Genomic DNA, 20,397 nt, shown 5'->3' on the forward strand with positions numbered 1-20,397 from the left:
TCAGGTCATGATCTCGCGGTTCCTGAATTCGAGCCCCATGTCAGGCTCTGTGCAGACAGCTCAGAGCCTGGAGCCTGCTTCAGATTCTGTGTCTCCCTCTCTCTCTCTCTGCCCCTCCCTCACTTGCACTCTGTCTCTGTCTCTCAAAACCAAATAAATGTTAAAAAAAATTTTTTTTAATAAATATGTGAATAAATAAAATCCTTGAAATGACAAAATCATAGAGATGGAGAAAAATACATGGTTTGCAGGGCTTGGGAATGGCTGAGAGGAGAGGAGTGGGTAGGTGTGGCTACAAAGGAGCAACACGAGAGAGATCTTGGTGGTGGTGAAATAGTTCTGCAACTTGATTGTGATGCTGGTTACGCAAATCAACACATGTGATGAAAATGCCATAAAACAAATACAAGTTGTATCAATATCAGTTTTTTGGTTTTAATAGTGTACTTAGTCACATAAGATGTAACCTGCGAGAAATTGGGTGAAGGGTACATGCAACCTCTCTGTGCTATCTCTGCAACTTTCTGTGAAATCTGTAATTATTTCCAGATAAAAAGTTAAGAAAAAGAAAAGAAATGAAAAAAAGAAAAAAGAAAGAAAGAAAGAAAGAAAGAAAGAAAGAAAGAAAGAAAGAAAGAAAGAGAAAGAAAGAACCGCAGCTTTGTCGAAAACAGACACTGGGGACAAGGGCAGAAATAGGAAGACCAGATAGGAGAGACAACTGCAATAATCAGGGTGAGAGATGATGACAGGTTAGGTCAGGAACACAGCAGTGAAGGAGTTAAAGAAATAGCTCAATTCTGGACATACTTTGAGAGTAAAACAGACAGGATTTGCTGATGGTCTGGATCAGAGTCAAAGAAAAAGAGGACTCAAGGGTGAAGGTGTCTGATTTGAGTACATAGAGGGACAGAGTTCCCAACGACTGGGATGGGGATAACTATGTCAAGAGGAGATTAGAAGCAGGGTTAAGGACAGGAATTTTGAGTTTTAGACATCTTAAGTTTGAGGTGTCTCTTAGACTTCCCCATGGAGACACCAAAGAGGACTTCGGATATCTGGGTCTGTGGTCAGGGCTGGTAGTAGAGATATATATATTTCATGACAAGGGACTAGATGAGGTTGCCTAAAGAGGGGGTATAAATGAAGAGACGAAATAGTCTGAGGACTGTACGCTGGGACACTTAAATATTCAGAAACCAGGAAGGTGGGGAAAAACAAACATAACTGAGGAGAGGGCGGTGTGGCTAGAAGAACCAAGAGGAAGTAATGATCTACAAATCAAATGAGAAGTAGTATTTCATGTCAGAAAAAGTATGTGACAATGACAAATGCTGTTGAGGATATAGGGCACCAGGAACTTTTCATACACTGCTGGTCAAAGTGTAAACGGATATATATAACCATTTACTAGATCATATCCTAGCCTACAGTAACTCCTGGATATACACCCCAGGAGGCATGTACAAAAATGCTCACAGCAACATTGCAGGTGGATGCCAACAAATGAAAAGACCTCAAATGTCCTGCAAAAGTAGATGGGTAAATTGTAGTACATTCATAATGGAAACTATGTAGCTATTAGAATCAGCAAACATAGCTATATGCAGCAACATGAACTTATCCCAAACAATGCTGGACAGAAAGAAGTCAATCACAGAATTCAGTTTGTTTCCCTTTCTATGAAGTTATAGGCAATGTCAAATTGTTTATGAAAGCATATACAGGTGGGAAAGCTATACAGAAAATCAAGGAAATGACTATCGAAAAGTCAGGAATGGTTAGTTCATGGGGCAAGGAGGTGATGTGGAGAGATAAATAGGTGTTTTCTGAGAAGCTAACAATATTGTTTCTCGACCAGGGTGGTGACTGTATATAATTTTTTTAATCATTTTTTAAGTGGCATATGTTTTATACCTTTATGTATACATGAAATATCCTAGCAAAATTAATTTGGGAGAAAAAACAGTGCTCATCTGTGTCAACTGTGGCTAAAAATTCAGCTAAGATGAGGACTGAAAACTAACTGCTGAGTATAGTAACATGAAGGTAACAACAGAGACTTTGGTAGAGCGGTGAAGGAAAAGAGCCTGATTAGAATAAGTTTTTTAAAAGTGAAGAAAAGGAGATGGGGCGCTTGGGTGGCTCAGTCAGTTGGGCACCTGACTTCAGCGCAGGTCATGATCTCACGGTCCATGAGTTCGATCCCCACATCGGGCTCTGTGCTGACAGCTCGGAGCCTGGAGCCTGCCTCTGATTCCGTGTCTCCCTCTCTCTCTGCCCCTCCCGCTCACACTCCGTCTCTGTCTCTCTCAAAAATAAACAAACATTAAAAAAAAAAAAAAAAAAAAACTTTTAAAAGTGAAGAAAAGGGGAAAAGAATAGGCCACCCTTTAAAAAGTACCTATAAAAAAAAAATATTTAAAAAAAAAAAAAAAAAGTACCTATAAAGGGGAACAGAAAACAAGACTCTGTTGGAGGGGGCTGCAGAATCAGGGAGTTTGGTTTCATCTTTCAAATGGGAGATATTACAGCAAATTTTTACACTGATAAAAATGATCCAGTAGAACGGGAAGAGTTGATGCTAGTAAGAAAAGAGAGAATTATTGGAATAACGTCCACTTGTAGGCAAAGGGGATCGGATAAAGTAGACAAGCAGAAAGATTGGTCTTAAGAGTCTGGACAGTCTGTCCACAGTCAAGGGAGTTTATCCAAAGTACATGAGTCCTTTGAACAAAGTCATCAGATGAGAGCGAGGTGTTGGAAGAGGAAGTATGAAATGAGAAAAGGTGTAAAACTGTCATCTAGGACAACTGGAGAACTCTAGAACTTACAGGAGGATTGCCAGATACACAAATGGTCTATTTGCAATAGACCTAAAAGGAAAAAAGTCAAGGTGACTGTATTTTTCCCCCAATGATGTTCAACAGCCTGGTTCCGGCAGAGTTGGATTTCCCCAGTTAGAACTGTGCCAAGAAGAAAGGATCAAGGAAGTGAAGGCATGTGCTAGGGAGTGATCATAATGATGGGCCACTGAATCTAAGCAGAGAAGGGACAGAAGAGAACATCAGGAAGGTGAAGGACTCTGAGAAGGCAACAGAATCAATGCTGAGGCTCAATAACTGGAGCAAGGGTACCAGAGCGATGATAAGAGGCAGTCAGAAAGTAGGATTCTTGAAAATAAGATTATGGAGAGGGTACAGTTATTGAAGACAGGTCTAGGGTATGTCCACAGAATGGATAACTCAGGTAGGGTAGAAGACAAAACATTTGTGGGAGAGGAAATCAAGGAATTAAGAAGTCGGAATTTTGGAAAAAATCGTCTGAGTGCATCGTGAAATCACCAAGAATTACAAGAATAAAGTGTGAATGCCAATGCCAGGAAGCTAGGTGCTAAAAACATGAAGATATGAGGAAGAAGACCATAAGGGTCTGGAGGCAATGGCCACGGTCCTTCCTCCTATAGCTAAGGCACAGACAGGTAAGTGACTTGCCAGGCTCATGCAGCTAGTAACTGACAGTGCTTGAGTGGAAACACTTGACAGTCTGGTTCTATTTTAAGCTATAAATTGACAGACCAATAGTTGCCAAACTAATGAGAAAGACCTTTAAAGTTAAAAAAGAAAAAAACCCAACAAAGTCACATAACAGTAGATACACTTTTACTACCTAGTGAAAGACAAAAATACAAAACCAAAAGAGCTGCTATGAATTCAGTAATTCAAACAAAATTTTCCATACTAATCACAAAAATCTCTAAAGATATTTGAAAATTCTATTCAATCCACAGACAGTGCTTAATGTCACATGGCTATGTGAATCCTTTTCAAAAACTCTTTGCTGCTGTGTGAGCACCCACTGGAAGGTGTCTTTCATTGCACAAATACTGAGCACTGGTTGTTTTGTTTTGTTTTTTCTTAATGTTTATTTATTTTGAGAGAGAGAGAGAGAGAGAGAGAGAGAGAGCGCGCACACATGAAGGGGGAAGGGGGCAGAGACAGAGAGGCAAGAGAGAGAGTCCCAAGCAGGCTCCACACCGTTAGCTCACAGGGCTTGATCTCCTAAACCATGAGATCATGACCTGAGCTGAAATCAATCAAGAGTCAGATGCTTAACTGACTGAGCCACCCAGGTGACCCTCGAGCACTGGTTTTTAAGTTATACAGTAGGACCTGGAGAACTCCTTACCTCTGAGGGGTTTACAGCATAAGGCAGTGATTCTCAAAGTTTTAGTCTCAGGATCCCCTTATCTAAAAAAAAATTACTGGGCACTCTAAGAGCTTTGTTTTGTGGGTTATACCTATCAATATTTAGCATATTAGAAATTAAAACAACTTTAATACAAGAGTATACAAAAAACATCCCATTAAACATCAGAGAGATGATGCCATCACATGTCACATGCAGTCTCTGCAAAACTGCACACTATGGGACAAAGAATGGAAAAGACCAAAAAAAAAAGAAAAAAAGAAAAAAAGAAAAAAAGCCTTGGTGCTATTATGAAACAGTTTTGGTTTTGTGGACTCCCTGAAAAGTCGTTTAACCCCTGGAATTCTGCTGTCTAAATAAACAGACTGGGCCATTACACTACTTTTGTCCTATAAAAATTATTAGAGTAATATCCATTGTGGGAGATGGGCTGGGTCCCAAGTGAAGAACAACTAGTGGCCAACATCCTACTTTCTAGTATAATAGGAGATGGGGGATGGGGAGGGAACATCTATTGGGGCACCATGAGGTGACAAGTGATTCACATTTGAGTATCTGCTATATAATCCAGGCACTGAGTTGGGCATTTTAATCTGACATCAGACAATAAAGTGGAGGTAATAACACTACAGAGAGAGAGAGATGAACCCATTGCTCAAGGCTGAAAGCTAGTAAATTAGTGGAGGTTTTAGCTGGAACCCAGGCCATATTAGGTTCAAAACTCTGAGTTCAGACACATTAGGTCAAATGGAATAGTGTACTGAATTTTTCAGTATACTTTTTTCTCCTCCTCTATATCTTTCTCTTTCTTAGTTACACAACACTTCCAAGCATGACAAAGATCGAACTGGTCAGTGACAGTGGTAACAATTGCCTCCTAGCTTACGGCTTTTCTTCTTCGACCAGGGGTTCTCAAAGTGTGGTCCCTAAATCTATGCAATAAAGTGGCTTGGAATTTGGTCGACATAGCTAAGTGAGTTTGTCACTAGTAAGAATAAATGATAGCAAGCTAAGTCACTGATGGGACAAAAGAAAAGAAAGTCAGGAAGAAAAGCAATACATGACTTGCATTAACAATAACACTCCCTTAGATCTAACAAGCGATGCATCCCATGAACATCACCACTGCCCACGTCCAACCCCAGTAAAACACTCACCTTCTTTATCAGTAACTGACCAGGAATATTTCTGAAAAGGTTTACTAGATGGAAGGGGGTCCATCTCCAGCACTTTATAAATCTGGCCAAAGGCTGATAGTCTGAGTGCATGCTAAAGAACAAAAGATTATGTTTATTCACATTTTAATGGCCATTCATAAAGCCCTTTTGACATTTAAAGACATTCATTAAATGCTATCCTTATGATGGCAAAAGACCCTAGTAACAGACAAGAAATAAGTGTTTAAATAGAACACTTCAGAAAATAAAGTTATGATATCTCTCTAATAGATCACTGTGACATGCCCCATCTTCTACCTGTGCACTGTGGGTAATATCTTCCTTTTGCTGGATGGTCATATAGCTCAAAGCATCTGTTGGGTCTCGCTCACAAGGATCATGAAGACCAGGACCACCTTTGGCAAGGGCAAAAGAAAGACACAAGAACCATTTAGAACTGAGTTTAGAATTCCATGAACTAACACAAAAGAGAGAAAAGAATGGAAAGAAAAAAAATAGCTGAGGAACTAGGTTAAAAATCTGCTCAATTAAATGGAATAAAAAGGACACTCTCATTTTCAATATGTTAACACTCAAATGTCCTTATTTTACTGGAAGTCACTTGCATCTAACGACAAAATTGGGTCTTACTCTGAGAATTTAGAAACAGCATGATGAACCATCCCAGATCTTTAAAGGGATTACATACATAAAATAAGACCAAATTTAATTTTTCCAAATTAAAAACCTGACTGCAAACAGAACGAACTTCATACATTTTAACCAAACATCTACATTTGAAATTCAGCACTCTAGGTAAAGCAAATTCATAGCAGACACAATATCTTATTAGTACCTTTTATGTTAGTACATATAAAACAAAAATTACAGTTATTGAAAGAGAGTTTTATATCATGTTCCCAACATTCAAACATTCTAGTTGCTAACATTCCAAGCAAAATAACACCTACGCATCATTTTCCTGTGCAGAGGACAAATATAGCACATATTTAGAAAAATAAACTAAAATGAAATTTTTCTGATTCTTCTGCCTCCAGAGTTTGAAACCCTTACCAGGAAGTAGTATTCCAGATGCCAAACACTCCATTACTCGTCTCAAGGCCTCCCCAGCGCCCAAAGGTCTATTACAAGTACCTATAGACTTTTCACATATAAGCTCTAGTGGCTAGAAGATATTAAATTACAAATTAGTACATGCACCAAGTGTTAAAAGGATTCCAGTTAAATGTGAGCTGACATTTCTATCTACAATGGAGGCCAAAAAAGTGAAAGTCAACTTAATATTTAGGGCCCAATTAACTCTTCCTGCTTGATTTATCAACTTTTACCCCACCAGAGTTTTTAAATTAATCATTTTTGAGATAACATAGAAGACATTTTGTTACAAAAACTTCATTTTGGGCTACCCTGAAAGGATCACTTAAGAAACTGTGGTCATCTAGTTGATTTAACAAGCTTTATGTATCAGTTAGTAATAGCTAATAACTAATCAATGTTTAAACCCAGCCCACTTATCTCCTACTTAACCTAGGAAGCCATCAAACCACAATAAGACTTCACACAGCCTACCCCAAGTACTACAATTAGAATAAACAAAGGACCAAATCTCCACAGTTAATAAACTAAAAACGCATGTGCTATGTCAGAGTAATAATTGCTTGATTAATCTAAAATGATCCATTAGAGCTTTATTTGTTTTATAATGTTCTTCACTGTGGTATTGATTAGGTCAAGCATAATAATTTCTAAATGAAATAAGTTTTTGCACGATACATTATAAACCATGCCTATAGTTGTAATAACTGTACTGTTTGCCTGACTTTACTTACTAAAACAACCATATTTTTAAATGTCTATACTCAAAGAGAAAGAGGATAAGGGAGCCATATACAAGACATATCAGGTAATTTTTATTTTAAATGGAAGTAGCCCTGAAAGAGAAATGTGTCAGTCAAGGAGGCTTTCAGGGGCACTAGGTGAACAGTAATCAACCATCAGTACAGAGTAAAGTGCAAGAAGTCTCTTCTAACAGGCATAGAACGTTCTTGTCAGAAAAAATATCTCAGGCTCTGTAACATGAATATGATGAGGTAGGAGGAGACAGGCTATATGTGTAAAAAAGTATCTGAAAAGATGTACAATTTTTTTCTAGAACAAAAACAGGTAAGGCGCATCTAACTCAGACTGCAGCCATTTTACAGTAACGTGTAACTTCTACAGTATTTCATCTGACTATAGCTACAGAATTTGGTTTTAACCATAAGTACTTACCCATCCTTTTAATGGTGCCCATGTGGGAACTCTGTTGCACAAATCACGCAGAATGCGGAGGACAATTACACATGATTTTAATCCGTTTGCCCTTGCCTAAAACAAACAAAATGATTCCAATATCCCTGTTGAAATCCAATCTTTATTTTAAGCACATGGGACATGGATAGGTTTTTTAAAGTGAATACTAATTATCCAGTCATTCATCACTTGTCAAGCAAACCAAAAAATCAAGTTATTAAAAGTAGTAAAATTGTAGTTTAGAAAGGCAGATTTTAAAGAAGAGGAAGCATATTATTAAAATAGCTTTTATAGCCTCCTGGTAATCCCATTCTGGGCAACCATCTATCTTAACTTTCAGCTTTTCTCATCCCTGTTTGTATTTTATAAGCCATCATTTGAAATTCAGAGTACTAAGCCAAAAAAGATTATGTGATAATTAAACATCATTAACTGTAATAGAAGTTGTACTCTGCATTTTACCTAAATTAACTCATTTACTCCTAAAATAACCCTATGAGGTAGAAAGCGCCCCCATTTTATACATTATGTGCACAGAAACCATTAAGTGGCAGGTGTTCCAAATGAAACCTGCACAAGGCTACAATAACAATAAGATAATAACAAAGAGCCAACCTGAAACCATTTGGCATGTCGAAGAGACGCCAAGGCGTCCAGGCATTTCTGCCTGTCCAGTAAGTCCGGAGGATCTTTCATCGCAACCTTTTCTAATAGGAAAACGGGATAAAGAGAGACAGATACAATTTGACCAAGGGGTTCCTGTCAAATTACCAAAAAATAAAAATAAAAAGAAGAGCAGCATCTGAATGAACTAATAAGACTCCCAGAAGATTTCACGATTTGGTTTTGTTGCTTTCTTCTTAAATTACGTGCACGATGATTACATAAGTAAACAGTCATCAGAGCCATTCTGTGCACAAGTACAACAGGAGCACAAGAGCATTCATCCAGTAAACAAATACATGACCACTGCTACATACAATCTGGGATCTTATTAAGCGTATGTATAACATTACAGGGACACAAAATAGGTACATAGCACTTTTGCCTTTGGTGGGGTGCAAAGAGCACAAATCTGGGACCAGGAGCAATAACAACTTTCCTTTACAGAAGAATTGCTGATGAGTTCTTGAGGAAAACTGGGACTCTCTCATGTAATCAATTTGAAATTTACCAAGAATACACTGAGTATAATTTTTTTTAACAACTAAATAAACTCATCCAACATGAAAACCCTTCACAGAAACTCTGCTCCACTGATAAGAACTCTTCAAGCATCACCTTAACTTCTCTCATTACTTTCTTTTCTAAAACAAAATTATTAAAACTATAATAATGGAATACACTGGAATATTTCAGGTTTTATATACCCTTTTTTTAAGGGCAGCAAAGAATTGTATCTAATTACAGTTATCTGACTTGCCTTAACATTTTAAAGTTGGATTAGATGGCCCAGAGCAGCAGAAGTAAGAATTCAAACATGTGATTAATGATAAATATCCATATCTGAGAGGATGTCACAATTCTAAATCCAAATTTGGATCATTAAATATATATTTCCTCTAAGCCACTAGGAAGTGAGTTTTTAAACGATATTTGCTACAATATTTATAATGCCTACAACATACAAATATTTCCTGAGGAATCATTCTTTGTCTAATCCAATGCAATCAGATGCACCGTTCTCTTGTAAGAACTCTCGCAGATGTAGGAGAGTCCACCCAATGCTTTTTCCTAGAATAATCATAACAGTCACAGAGGCAGTATGTTTGTATAGGCCAAATGATACATTATAAATATTTTTAAATGCAACACAAGATCACTGATACTTTTTGGATTCCTTAGTTATTATAAGATTCTATTAAGGCACTGTACTATATATTCTGACAGACTGCCATTAACTAAAACCAAAAGCATGATGCCCAACAGAAAACAAATCTATGAAAGAATGAACTGTGGCTCTATCAGCTGCAACACTCGAAAGGCTAAAGTGCTACACACTTATTTTCTGACCAGGTGAGCTCTACAGCAGATATTTGCATTGTTTCACATTAACCTCTGCCAACAAAGCCACAACACAGGCTCTCATTCATTGCCCCATTTTACTCACAGAATGGGAAGCCTCAAAAAAAAAAAAAAAAAAAAAAAAAAAAAAAAACCTATTAATGTAATTTATAAACACAGATATATTATGAATATGCAGCCATATACTATGGGTGTTCACTTCACCAATGATCTAGTTCCTGATTTGCTTAATTCTTTTTAATAACATGAAACATACAATGAACTCATTTTAATGTTTTTAAGTCAAAATGCTTAACTGTAGTCAATACAAGCATCTGTGTAAAGCTCATGTACCAGATAAAACAAACTACTGTAAATGAATGATTAGACTCTCTTAAAAGTTAGACATGACAAAGGTTGACTGACTGCTAAATCATGTAATCTCAAGAAAAGGCATGAACAGTACTTTTATTTTTTTAAGACTTCAATCTTCAAATTAAAAGTGATGCAAGCTAAGTTTTATTCAATCATCTTTGTAGGAGTGTTTGGAAGGTGCGGGGCGGGGTGGGGGGGGGAGGGAGGGCTGCAGCGGGCAATGTAAGACAGGAGTGAGTCAGAGGAAGTTTGCATAGGAAAACACAAGGCAAACAAAAGCTCTTTTTGACCTTTCTGGAACTTTCATCCAGTGGTTGCAGCTTATAAGTAACATCTTATGCTCACTGCAACACATATATTTTAAAAGGGGAACAATGGCAAAAATATTTAGATAAATTCATCCCCAAGGTCAGATTATAATCACAAACTCTTATAAAAAAATAACAGACATCATCTTGCTACAGACAGTCAACATTTGGAGGCAGTAGATTCTGCTAAAAAGAGATGAAAGGCACAGGCAGTGAACAGAAGGCTTGCACTGGACTCCCTTCACATCACCACCAGAATGACCATGTTTCTTCATGCTCTCATAGTCAAAAAGTCCAAAGATCCAGAATGTTTCAATATTCATGAGGTAGGAAACAGGAGAGGAGATGTAATAACTCATCTCATTTTGTCTTCTTCAAAGCTTATTTTAAAACAGTATAAATTCATATGGCACTGTAGTGCTACTTATAAGCCCCGCTTGCCTATTTGCTTTCTAGAAAGATAATATAGTTTTATATTTTTTTATTCATTAAGAAAAATAACTATCACAGACTTGCTGCGGGAAAAACAATGCTACTTCTCGTAGCAGAACCTGAAGCTTAACATTTCTGTATGAACTTTAACACTGGTGTTTCAATTTTGTGAAGAAAAACTTTTCTGATAAAAAGACATTTGGAGTCTTTAAATTACAAACAATGGTATGGTGAGCCATTTCATTTTCCTACAGTGACCAGTAGAACAGATGAGAAACAGCAGATGGGATGGGCTTGGCGAGTGACAAAAATGCCGAAAGCAAAGGCAAACAGCTTTTCCAGGAAACTGGCAGAGGGCATGAAGGTACATAAAACATTCTGAACAATGGAAGCACTGGAAGACAAGTCTACTATGCCTAACTTTGCTTATTTGGTTAGAGGTTAGATCAGTGACCAGAAACACACCACACTGCAGGAAATGTTGGTCAGTTTCTCTCAATCCCTTTCCATGCAAGCAAACCCTCTGTCTCTTAACAAAACACTAGCCTGTTTTGGGGTGGGGTGGGGAAAAGCCAGAACAGGACTGTGTTAAATGAAAGTTACAGGTGTGGAACCTGGGCTCTTCTAAGGTAAAATAATTGTGCTGGATTATCATAAAGGCCTCCTTGACAATCTGGATGTAGCTGGGCTACTGAGTTCACGCCGACAGAATTTTCTAGTTAGCCTGAAGATATCCTGGCAGCCCCCTCTCTCAATTCTTGAGGCTTTGTGAGAGCAGATATTAGGCACCAAACCATTGTCCATGCAAAACATCTGGCCACAATAATGCAGACAGTCAAATGAGGCACTAAGGTAGAACAGAGAGAGCACTGTTCTCCTAATTTATGGCAGAAGTATCACTCGGTAACTTTTCTTCAATGCCTCAGTAGGCAGCCGGCCACTAGAAAGATAATGGCTAAAGATCTGCCCTGGATAGTGTGGGGTCTAGCAGCTGTGGAAGGCAGGAAAATAAAGCCTACTGCATCATTATAATCCCAGTTGTGATCTCTGGACTGTGAGAATCTACTGCTTTCCACTTAGCAGGGCTCATGCTAGTGAGATGTGTCAGAAGTTATGTGAAAGGGACTCTTGGGCAACTTCTCTGTGAACCCCTAAATATTGAGGACAGCGGTTCACCTTAGCCTTAGCCACAAGAGTCGCTGTAGGCTCCCTATCCACCTGGTTTCACACTGCATTGTAAATATAATAAATAGCTGATTGACTACCCTCACAGCAAATATACTTCTTAAAATCACAAGCACTAAAAGAAGCTGAGGCTGTATAAGGCTGAGCATAACTAAATCAGCTAAGAGGCTCCTACACTCATTCTGAAGAGTAATGTGAGCAGAGGGTACACTGGACTCCAAGTGGGAGGAGCTGGGAGAAATGGGAGACGTTCTTCATTTATCAAACAGGGCAATTATTTACCTCATAGGACTGCTGTGAAGGTTAAATTATATATGAGAAAGGCTTCTAACGCAGGAAGTTATAAAATACTTTAACACAGCTAAATCTTCAATATATACTGCTTGAATATCAAGATGCCCATTGTTAATGCTTCTTACACACCAGACAGTCCTATTTAATCCAGCAATGTGCTCACTATAAAAATTCATTTAACAGATTTGGGTGGCCACTTACTATGTATTAGGTACCACTGCAGGCACTAGGGATAAAGGACACGGGTAAGGAAAAACATACCTACCCTTGACGAGTCATAACCTTTATAACAAATCAGCTCATGATTAGCACTGATTAGCACTGCAGCAAATACAGAATACCGATTCTAATACTACACTTCAGTGGATGGTTAAGAGTTTACCTGTGTTTGGGTTCAGTTCCTCAGAGCTATCAAGTACATGCCATTCTCACTGTGAACTCGAGGCAGTTTGAGTGAGTGAGTTTGCACTGGGCATCTTTTTAGGAAGCTAAGTGTAACTACCACTATTTATTGAGCAAATACTTTGTGCTGGGTATTGTATAGCTCACATTACATAAATTCTCTCATTTGACCTCAAACTACTTTCTCAAGTATTTATTAGCCGCAATTTAAAATGAAGAAACCTGTCCGAGATCACACAGCAAGAATACCTAATGGAGTTAACGGGCGCCTGGGTGGCTCAGTCTGTTAAGTGTCTGACTCTTGATTTTGGCTCAGGGCATGATCTCACGGTTTGTGGGTTCAAGCCCTATGTCAGGCTTTGCACTGACAGCACACAGAGCCTGCTTGGGATTCTCTGTCTGCTTCTCCCCAATTGCACGTGTGCTTTCTCTCTCTCTCTCAAAATAAATAAGTAAACTTAATAAAAATATATTTTCTTAATTTTTTTCATGTTTATTTATTTTTGAGAGACAGAGCATGAGTGGGGGAGGGGCACAGAGAGAAAGAGGCACAGAATCTGAAGCAGGCTCCAGCCTCCGAGCTGTCAGTACAGAGCCCATCATGGGGCTTGAACCCACAACCCATGACATCATGACCTGAGCCAAAGTCTGACCCAACCGACTTGAGCCACCCAGGTGCCCTTACACTTAATTAAAAAAAAAAAAAAAGTACCTAATGGAGTTAAGAATTGAACACCTGACTGCCAGGCACAAAGGTCTGTGCTTTTTCTCCAATGCCTTCTTTAGCAGGAAGAACATGGTAATGGGGAATGGTTATTCTACAGGGCCTTCAAGTAAAGGGTCAGAGTATGGCAAGAAGACTGACAGCACAGGAGGAATCTTACCTGTGAAACAGTAAACAATACCAAAAAGATTCACTCCGCAGTCTGGCCACTGAAAACGTAAACAGTGATCTGAGTGAATAGTTAGACCCACTTCTGCAGAGACAACCCTGAGGAGCTAGGTGTGATGTTTTCACCTGCCCCAGTCCTCTGCTTCTCCCTGCTTGCAACCATGCTTTTTTCCTTTAAGATTTTACCCAAATATGTAGCAAGTGAAGAGAGGGAAGAGAATGATGTGAGTGTATATGTATTGTGAATAGTTGGTTTGTTTTGTGGGGAGGGGAGATGTTGAGATTCTATAGGAAAATGTCTCCTCAAATAAAGTTACATCACATATTGTTTTAAACTTTGAGAAAAAAACTGAGTGGACATTTTGAAAAGGGGTGTATCTCTCAGTCTTAGAAATTTCTGGAACCCAAATGAATCCTGTACCTTTACCCCATGCAGCTGAAAAGAACTGCATCAAGGCAGGAGGAGTTGTCTGGTGTGAGGAAACAAGTCCTATAGAATCGTACAGCCCAGGTCTCAAATGCTCAGTTCATGCTGGACCCTCAAAGTTGCTCAGGAATACCCGAAACTGCAGCGCAGATCAAAATGAATCTTGAAAAAGCCCAGGTTAGACAAAATGTGCAAATTATAAGAGATAACAGTGAGTCAACATAGCTGGGAGGTTAAGGACAATATTTGCAAAGCAAATCTTTCTTCCATTCAAAACGAGAGGAAGTAATGTGTTTTACACATTACATCCAGGCAGATTCTTTCACCTTATCTGATCCCACACAATAACGTTAACATCAACTGATGAGATTCAGCTCATAAGGGTCTTGGGATCCCTTAGTAACCCGAACACCCTGAACAGAGACTATGACTCTCCCACTTTACTACAAACTCCATTCTACAATAACTAGTCTTCTAGTAAGGGTTGTGTACACTAAGAATTTGTTTCCAGCTTCTCTGTGTACAGAAATTAAAGTTATAAAGGTAACAGACTAAGCTTAAGGGTATCACAGAAAACTATGACATAATCTCACTTAAGTACACAAAACCATGAGGAAAAAAAGAAAGCCTTATGTTCTCTTAACATTTTCAAAGAACTAACAAAAGAGATACCTACAGCTACAAGCAGATGTATAATTAATCTAGTCTTTGGCGATTTCAGTCTTTTTCTCACCTCTCTATACTATCTCTATTGTTAATAATACCTATAATTATAACTATTCTTAGAAGTGGTTGGCTTTACACTAGAGGGTCAAGTAGAACACAGCTTACCAGAAATAACAGAATTATCTTGACACTTCAGAAATCATTTTATAGTTCTACAGTTAATGGTGAACTGTAAAGCTGTTAAAGAAATTAAGCTGCTTAAGATTGGTTCTTCAGAGGTATTACAGATACTATATACAGCAAAAAAAAAAAAAAAAGAAAGAAAGAAAGAAAGAAAGAAAGAAAGAAAGAAAGAAAGAAAGAAAGAACGAACTGGCATAAACCCAATTACAGATTGGATGCACTTTAATTTCGAAATATGACTCATTATGTGTCTAGTTTATATTTGTGGGGTATGGTACAGCTGATTTTAGTTACCCCAAAAAACTTTTTTAAAAAAGAGTCTATCACTTTTACTTTAAGAGATCCTATGAGTCATGTCTGCCTAAACTCTAAATTCTAACATCACTAATGTGTCTTTTACTACACCTTTATTATCATCAACTTGACATAAATAAGGAAACTGACCAATATTTCTTACTGCACTGGTATTTCAGGGAGGGGACCTGCTGAATGTCTAGTGATGAAGAAACAGCAACAGCGAGTCCCCACTGGCCCAGAAAGGCCACACTGCCTCTAAACTGTCATGACAGAGAGGGGCCAGTTGGTCAAAGGTCTGACATAGGACAAATATCACATGGCAAGTGTTCCTAGGGATAGGACTCAGAGGCAGAAACAAGCTAACTTGACAGGATAAAAACATCAGAAAAAGAAGCCCATTATTCCTTCTCAAAACTGAATAGACTTCTCACTCTACTTTTATGAGGACGACACTGCCATCCATACAAGAATGCTTTTTAACTTCAGAAGAAAATTAATTTAAGGCATAATTCCCACATATGTCATATATAGAATGCTAACAGGATGACAAACTTCCTAGAAAAAAATGTACTAAAGATTAATTTTTAGAAAACAATGTCCCAATTTATATCTCTTACATTATAAAACATATTTACACATGGACAATTAGGTAAAGCATAAATCTTACAGGATTATAATAGTTACTGGAAGTCAAAAGCAATGTGCAAATGAGTCATTTGAAACAAGTGAGTAAATTCGAAAGCAATATTTTTCTGGACATTTAATCTTAAAATCAAACTACAAATCCTAATAGCCAAACCACATAGAATAGATTGGCTGATACCAATCACAATGCAATAGTAGACAAAGTGAAACAAAATACTAAAGTAGTATAAAAACAAAAGCAGAGTTAAGACCAACATGATAATCAACAGATTTTTTTGAATTAACGTATATCTCAAATGTATACATTTTTGCAAAATATGGCGATTATGCAGAAATAAAGCTTTTTACAATACTAGGAGAGGTATAAAACAAATGAAGATAGTTACTTCTATGTCCATAAAGCACACTTAACATAGCATTCAAGAGAGGTCTTACATGAACAAAACAAATATATATACATGTGTACCTCCATCCTTCTTCTCCAATTCGTCCCTAATTAGCGGGGAAGTAAGTATCACCTTCAAAGTTAGCGTGGGCTCTTTTGTATTCCGAATTATAATAGAAGCCTCATCTACACATTGTTCCACTTCATATTTCTCTTCTGTGAGTTTCTGAAAGTCACCAAGATTTCAAAAACACCCAATTAGATTAAGATCTCAAAAAATGAATGACTCTTAGTTTTCAAATGTTATTAACTATCAGTATTACTGTGCTGGAGTAAAGTCTTTAATAGCTCTTTAGTTTAGGAAGAACATTTCTCTCTCCTCCCAACTTACCAACAAATCTTCTTTCTCCACCCCTCAAAAAGCAATCACAATGTCAACCATCTTTGCAATTATTAAACAATCTTTAAAACCATTCTTTCTAATATTTGAAAGTAAAATACCAACAGCATCATTATGTGATAACAGGTATACTGTTATTCTTGAAATTCTTACAGAGAACAACTGTACAATAATAAATTGCTGAGAATCCTCTCTAAGCCACATCCCTTTTTGACAGGACCATCTCAAAAGAACTCCTACTTGCTAAGGACATACAAATATAAAATTAATTGACTTTTATATAAGATTACATAGATTTTTAAAGAGAACTAAGTAAGAAAGAATGAAAAAGGATCTCTACATTGGCACTTACCAGGGAAAAAATCAGTATAAACAAGTAACTTCTTTTCCCAAAGAACAGGTAGGTCTCAGAGATCACTCCAGTGAGACCTATCATTATGGGACACGTTACCTGACATCCATAGGGAAACACACTGCTTCATCTAACATATAATTACATACATGTAATTCAAGGGCCTCCCGCAAAATAACATTTAGAATCACATATTAAATTACACTTAACATTATACATTAAACATATAGTTTAATAATTTATACAAGGTCTTTCTTGGTGGTGAAATTTATATCTATTACCTGACATAAATAGCTGAACGGAAACACTACTAGGTTTCTCCTCATTAGTGTGCACTAAAAGAACTCAAACCCATTTTCATAAAAACAGCATTCTGCCATTAAACATTTATATCAAAAAAGATAGCAAATAGAAAATTCACTATCCTAATTTTGAATAGAGGAAACCAAGGAAGGGAAAGACCACACAGTAACTGGAAAAACCAGAACTAGATTATAGAGAAAAAGCAGAAAACTGCTCACATTGCCACTATAATAATAATGATGTGGAGCAGAGAATTAGTCAAACTAACTTTCACCTATGCATGCAGATCACCACGGTATAAGTTTTGGGTTCAAGGAAGTTCTAAAATCGACCTAGAAAAGAGTATATAGGAAAAAGGTATGGTACAACTTTAATTAATTAAGGTAGTTAGATTACTGAAAGTTTTCCTATGGTAAGTGCTAAGGAAAAAGATTTTTTAATTCATAAGAAAATAAGATAATTATCATATCAGAAACTGATTTTCCAAACAAACACCAAGAAAACAATAGGGAGGTAGAGAGTAAAGGCAGAAATCACACTTAAAATGATTTTCTGAAATATTAACCATAATAGTAATAATATGTGTGTGTTTGTGTGTATGTATATTGGCAAATATGTGTACATGTATACAGTTTAATCTGAGATGGGGGTACAATTAATTATGTCCCCATTTCACTTGGATACCTTTACCCAAATACCTATAGGAATGGATCTAACCATCACACAAAGCAGTTGGTTTCAAGGGCTGGATAATACTATTGGCTATGTTAAAGTGAAATACCTCTCTCATGATGTCTACCACTGGTCTTAAGAGTTCAGGCCTCTTTTACCTTCTCTAAGAAGCCCTTCAAAGATCAAAAGGTATCTGTCTTTTTTCTTTTTTGTCTTCTCTAGCCTAAAAAGCCCCGGTCTCTTCAAATTTAAAATGGTTTACAGAGACTGCACTCTCTCCTGGGTCATTCCCTAGAACACTTACTTGAGAGCTCAACAAAAACATGTTAAAACTGTGGTGCCCAAAAATAAAGACCCTCGCCGAGGAGAGAAAAAATGCAGAGTTTACACAATTGTGATCTGCACAGAGAAAGCTCTATTACTGCAGACTAAAATTTGACCCAATCTCTCATATCAATACTGGAGACATGTGATAGATTTTCAGAATAAGAACTTTGGTTTGTTATAGTCCTGGTTCCTAACCCCTTTTCCACCCTGGCACAGCTGAGGAATAGGACCACTCTCGCAAGAGACAGGACTCACTGCAGGAGCAGAAGTGGAGGTGGGATGGTTGAAAGCCTCCATGTCCCACCCTGGGACTACTATTTTTACCCTAGATTTGATTTAAGAGTAACAGTGTTCACCATAATAAAAGCAGGAATACAGATTAAATTTTAAAACATAAAATACAGAAATGAGGAATTTTATTAACATGCTAGTAATAAAAAGTATAATTAGCCAGAAATTCGTTATTGAGCTGTTTCTTCAAAGCCCTATTGTATTCCACATTGCTCACCACTCTCCCTTCCCAAATGATAACAAACGGACTCAAAATAATTTTTTATAATAAATTTAACCCTTTGAAAGACCAAGAACATTTCTTCATGAGAAATGAAAATGGAAAAGCCAAATATATGCTCAGTAACCTAGAAAATCTTAAGATCTAAGGCAAAATGAAACAATAGTGCTCCAAAAATTAATATAGGTAAATGTGTCGATAAGTAACACAAATTTGAGTGCCAAGAACAGTAGATAAAAAAGTCAGGAAGGTGGTTTTGAAGATCAACTGGTAAATATGAAAGAAAATTATCCAGTAACAAAGCAAGTAAAAACAAATTTAGAATTCATATTACTTGGGGGAAAAAAAAGAGCCTGCTTACAAAAGAAACCGACTAAAGAAAAGAGAGCATTCAACTCAAAGGACTTTGGGGGACCTTGTGGGCTGTTACCTATTTATGTGACATGAATATAAGGACTACCAATATGAAATCATCAAAAAGCTACAATCTAATTATACCACTGACGACACATCTATAACTGAAAGGTGATCACGGTTTCTCAAACAGTGATGCAGCTGGCCTTGGAGCAGACTGGCAGAGCAGGTCCTAGGGTGGCCACAGCCCCAGACCAACCTGTTGTCTTCAGCCCTGAGGACCCTTCTGACTTCACAACAGCATTCGCCAAAAAGGCATGCCAACATCAAAATTTTCTAAAAGCATCCAACTGGAAAAAGGTTTGGAACAAGGAATTAACAGGGACTTTTCCATTAACAGAATGAATGAATGGGTGACTATTAAATTAACTGAGTTTTCAATTTGAAAAGTTATCACCTACAAAAGTCTCTAGTTGTCTAGGCTCTTTTTGATCTTTTCTGCATTATACCACCCCTTCCAAGAGGTTTACAATGCTGACAGACCTAGTCTGAAAAACATGAAGCCTCTGAGCAAGGCACACCTGAAAATTGAAGGGCCATCTTAATCCGATAAATATATCCTGAGTGCTAACCAGCAGAAGTTTGTTTTAAATGTGATGGATGAGTCACTGACCCAGAGTAGCAGCATTCCTTTCGTCTGTACCCTACCCTTTACTATTACCAATTTCTTATCATTGATTTCATCAAGGTCACTGTTTTCACCTTTTTACAAATTCTCCTAGAGGTGCAATTAAACTGTACTCACCTGAATCTGAATAGGAAGATTATCTGTGACTGTATTTAACAGGGTCTCTGTGGGTTTGTCTTTGCACATTAAAACCAGCTCCAAGTCCATATCATCTTTAATCAGCAAGCCTTTTGCAACCAGGCCAATCCTCATTACACCACACAATGTCCGACCACCTTGATCCCTAAAAATAAAAGTCTAAATGATTACTTTTACAACCTATTTCTCAAACTATCACTTAATCATCACTTGGCTTCCTGGATATTCATATGATCAAAAATTAAGTCTCGGAATTAAGACTAATAAAGTATCTATCTTCCCTAAGGAATCAATAGGGAGCATATTTCATACTACAGATCTTTTAATTCTTTATTATATCTATAGTGCTTATTAGCAAAGTCCCTAAATAACATTTTTTAAATTATTTTTAAACTTCCTCCTTTTATCTTTTTATTAGTAATTAAAGAATTTGTGAAAACCTGAACACCAAAGTATAATGAAAAAGAGCATCAGGGTG

At 37.4% G+C, this 20,397-nt stretch overlaps 1 protein-coding gene across 8 annotated transcripts in view; it reads right to left on the reverse strand.

Moving 5' to 3' along the window:
- LOC102949164 (spermatid perinuclear RNA binding protein) overlaps nucleotides 1–20,397 on the reverse strand; it is a 72,379-nt gene that overhangs the window by 43,211 nt on the left and 8,771 nt on the right. For 7 of the 8 annotated variants that reach the window (XR_006210379.1, XR_446578.3, XR_006210378.1 and 4 more), the window contains exons 3-9: nucleotides 19,899–20,064; nucleotides 16,256–16,400; nucleotides 8,295–8,386; nucleotides 7,659–7,754; nucleotides 6,441–6,552; nucleotides 5,685–5,782; nucleotides 5,367–5,478 (exon numbers count right to left, since the gene is read on the reverse strand). Coding sequence is in view for 4 of the 8 variants with exons in the window: in XM_015543030.2 (XP_015398516.1) it covers nucleotides 5,367–5,478; nucleotides 5,685–5,782; nucleotides 6,441–6,552; nucleotides 7,659–7,754; nucleotides 8,295–8,386; nucleotides 16,256–16,400; nucleotides 19,899–20,064 (821 nt within the window). In the remaining 4 variants the exon portion in view is untranslated. The remainder of the gene's footprint in view (nucleotides 1–5,366; nucleotides 5,479–5,684; nucleotides 5,783–6,440; nucleotides 6,553–7,658; nucleotides 7,755–8,294; nucleotides 8,387–16,255; nucleotides 16,401–19,898; nucleotides 20,065–20,397) is intronic. The other variant, XM_042963740.1, reaches the window with a different exon arrangement.

This window comes from Panthera tigris, chromosome D4, assembly GCF_018350195.1.
Source record: "Panthera tigris isolate Pti1 chromosome D4, P.tigris_Pti1_mat1.1, whole genome shotgun sequence".
Taxonomy (NCBI): Eukaryota; Metazoa; Chordata; class Mammalia; order Carnivora; family Felidae; genus Panthera; species Panthera tigris.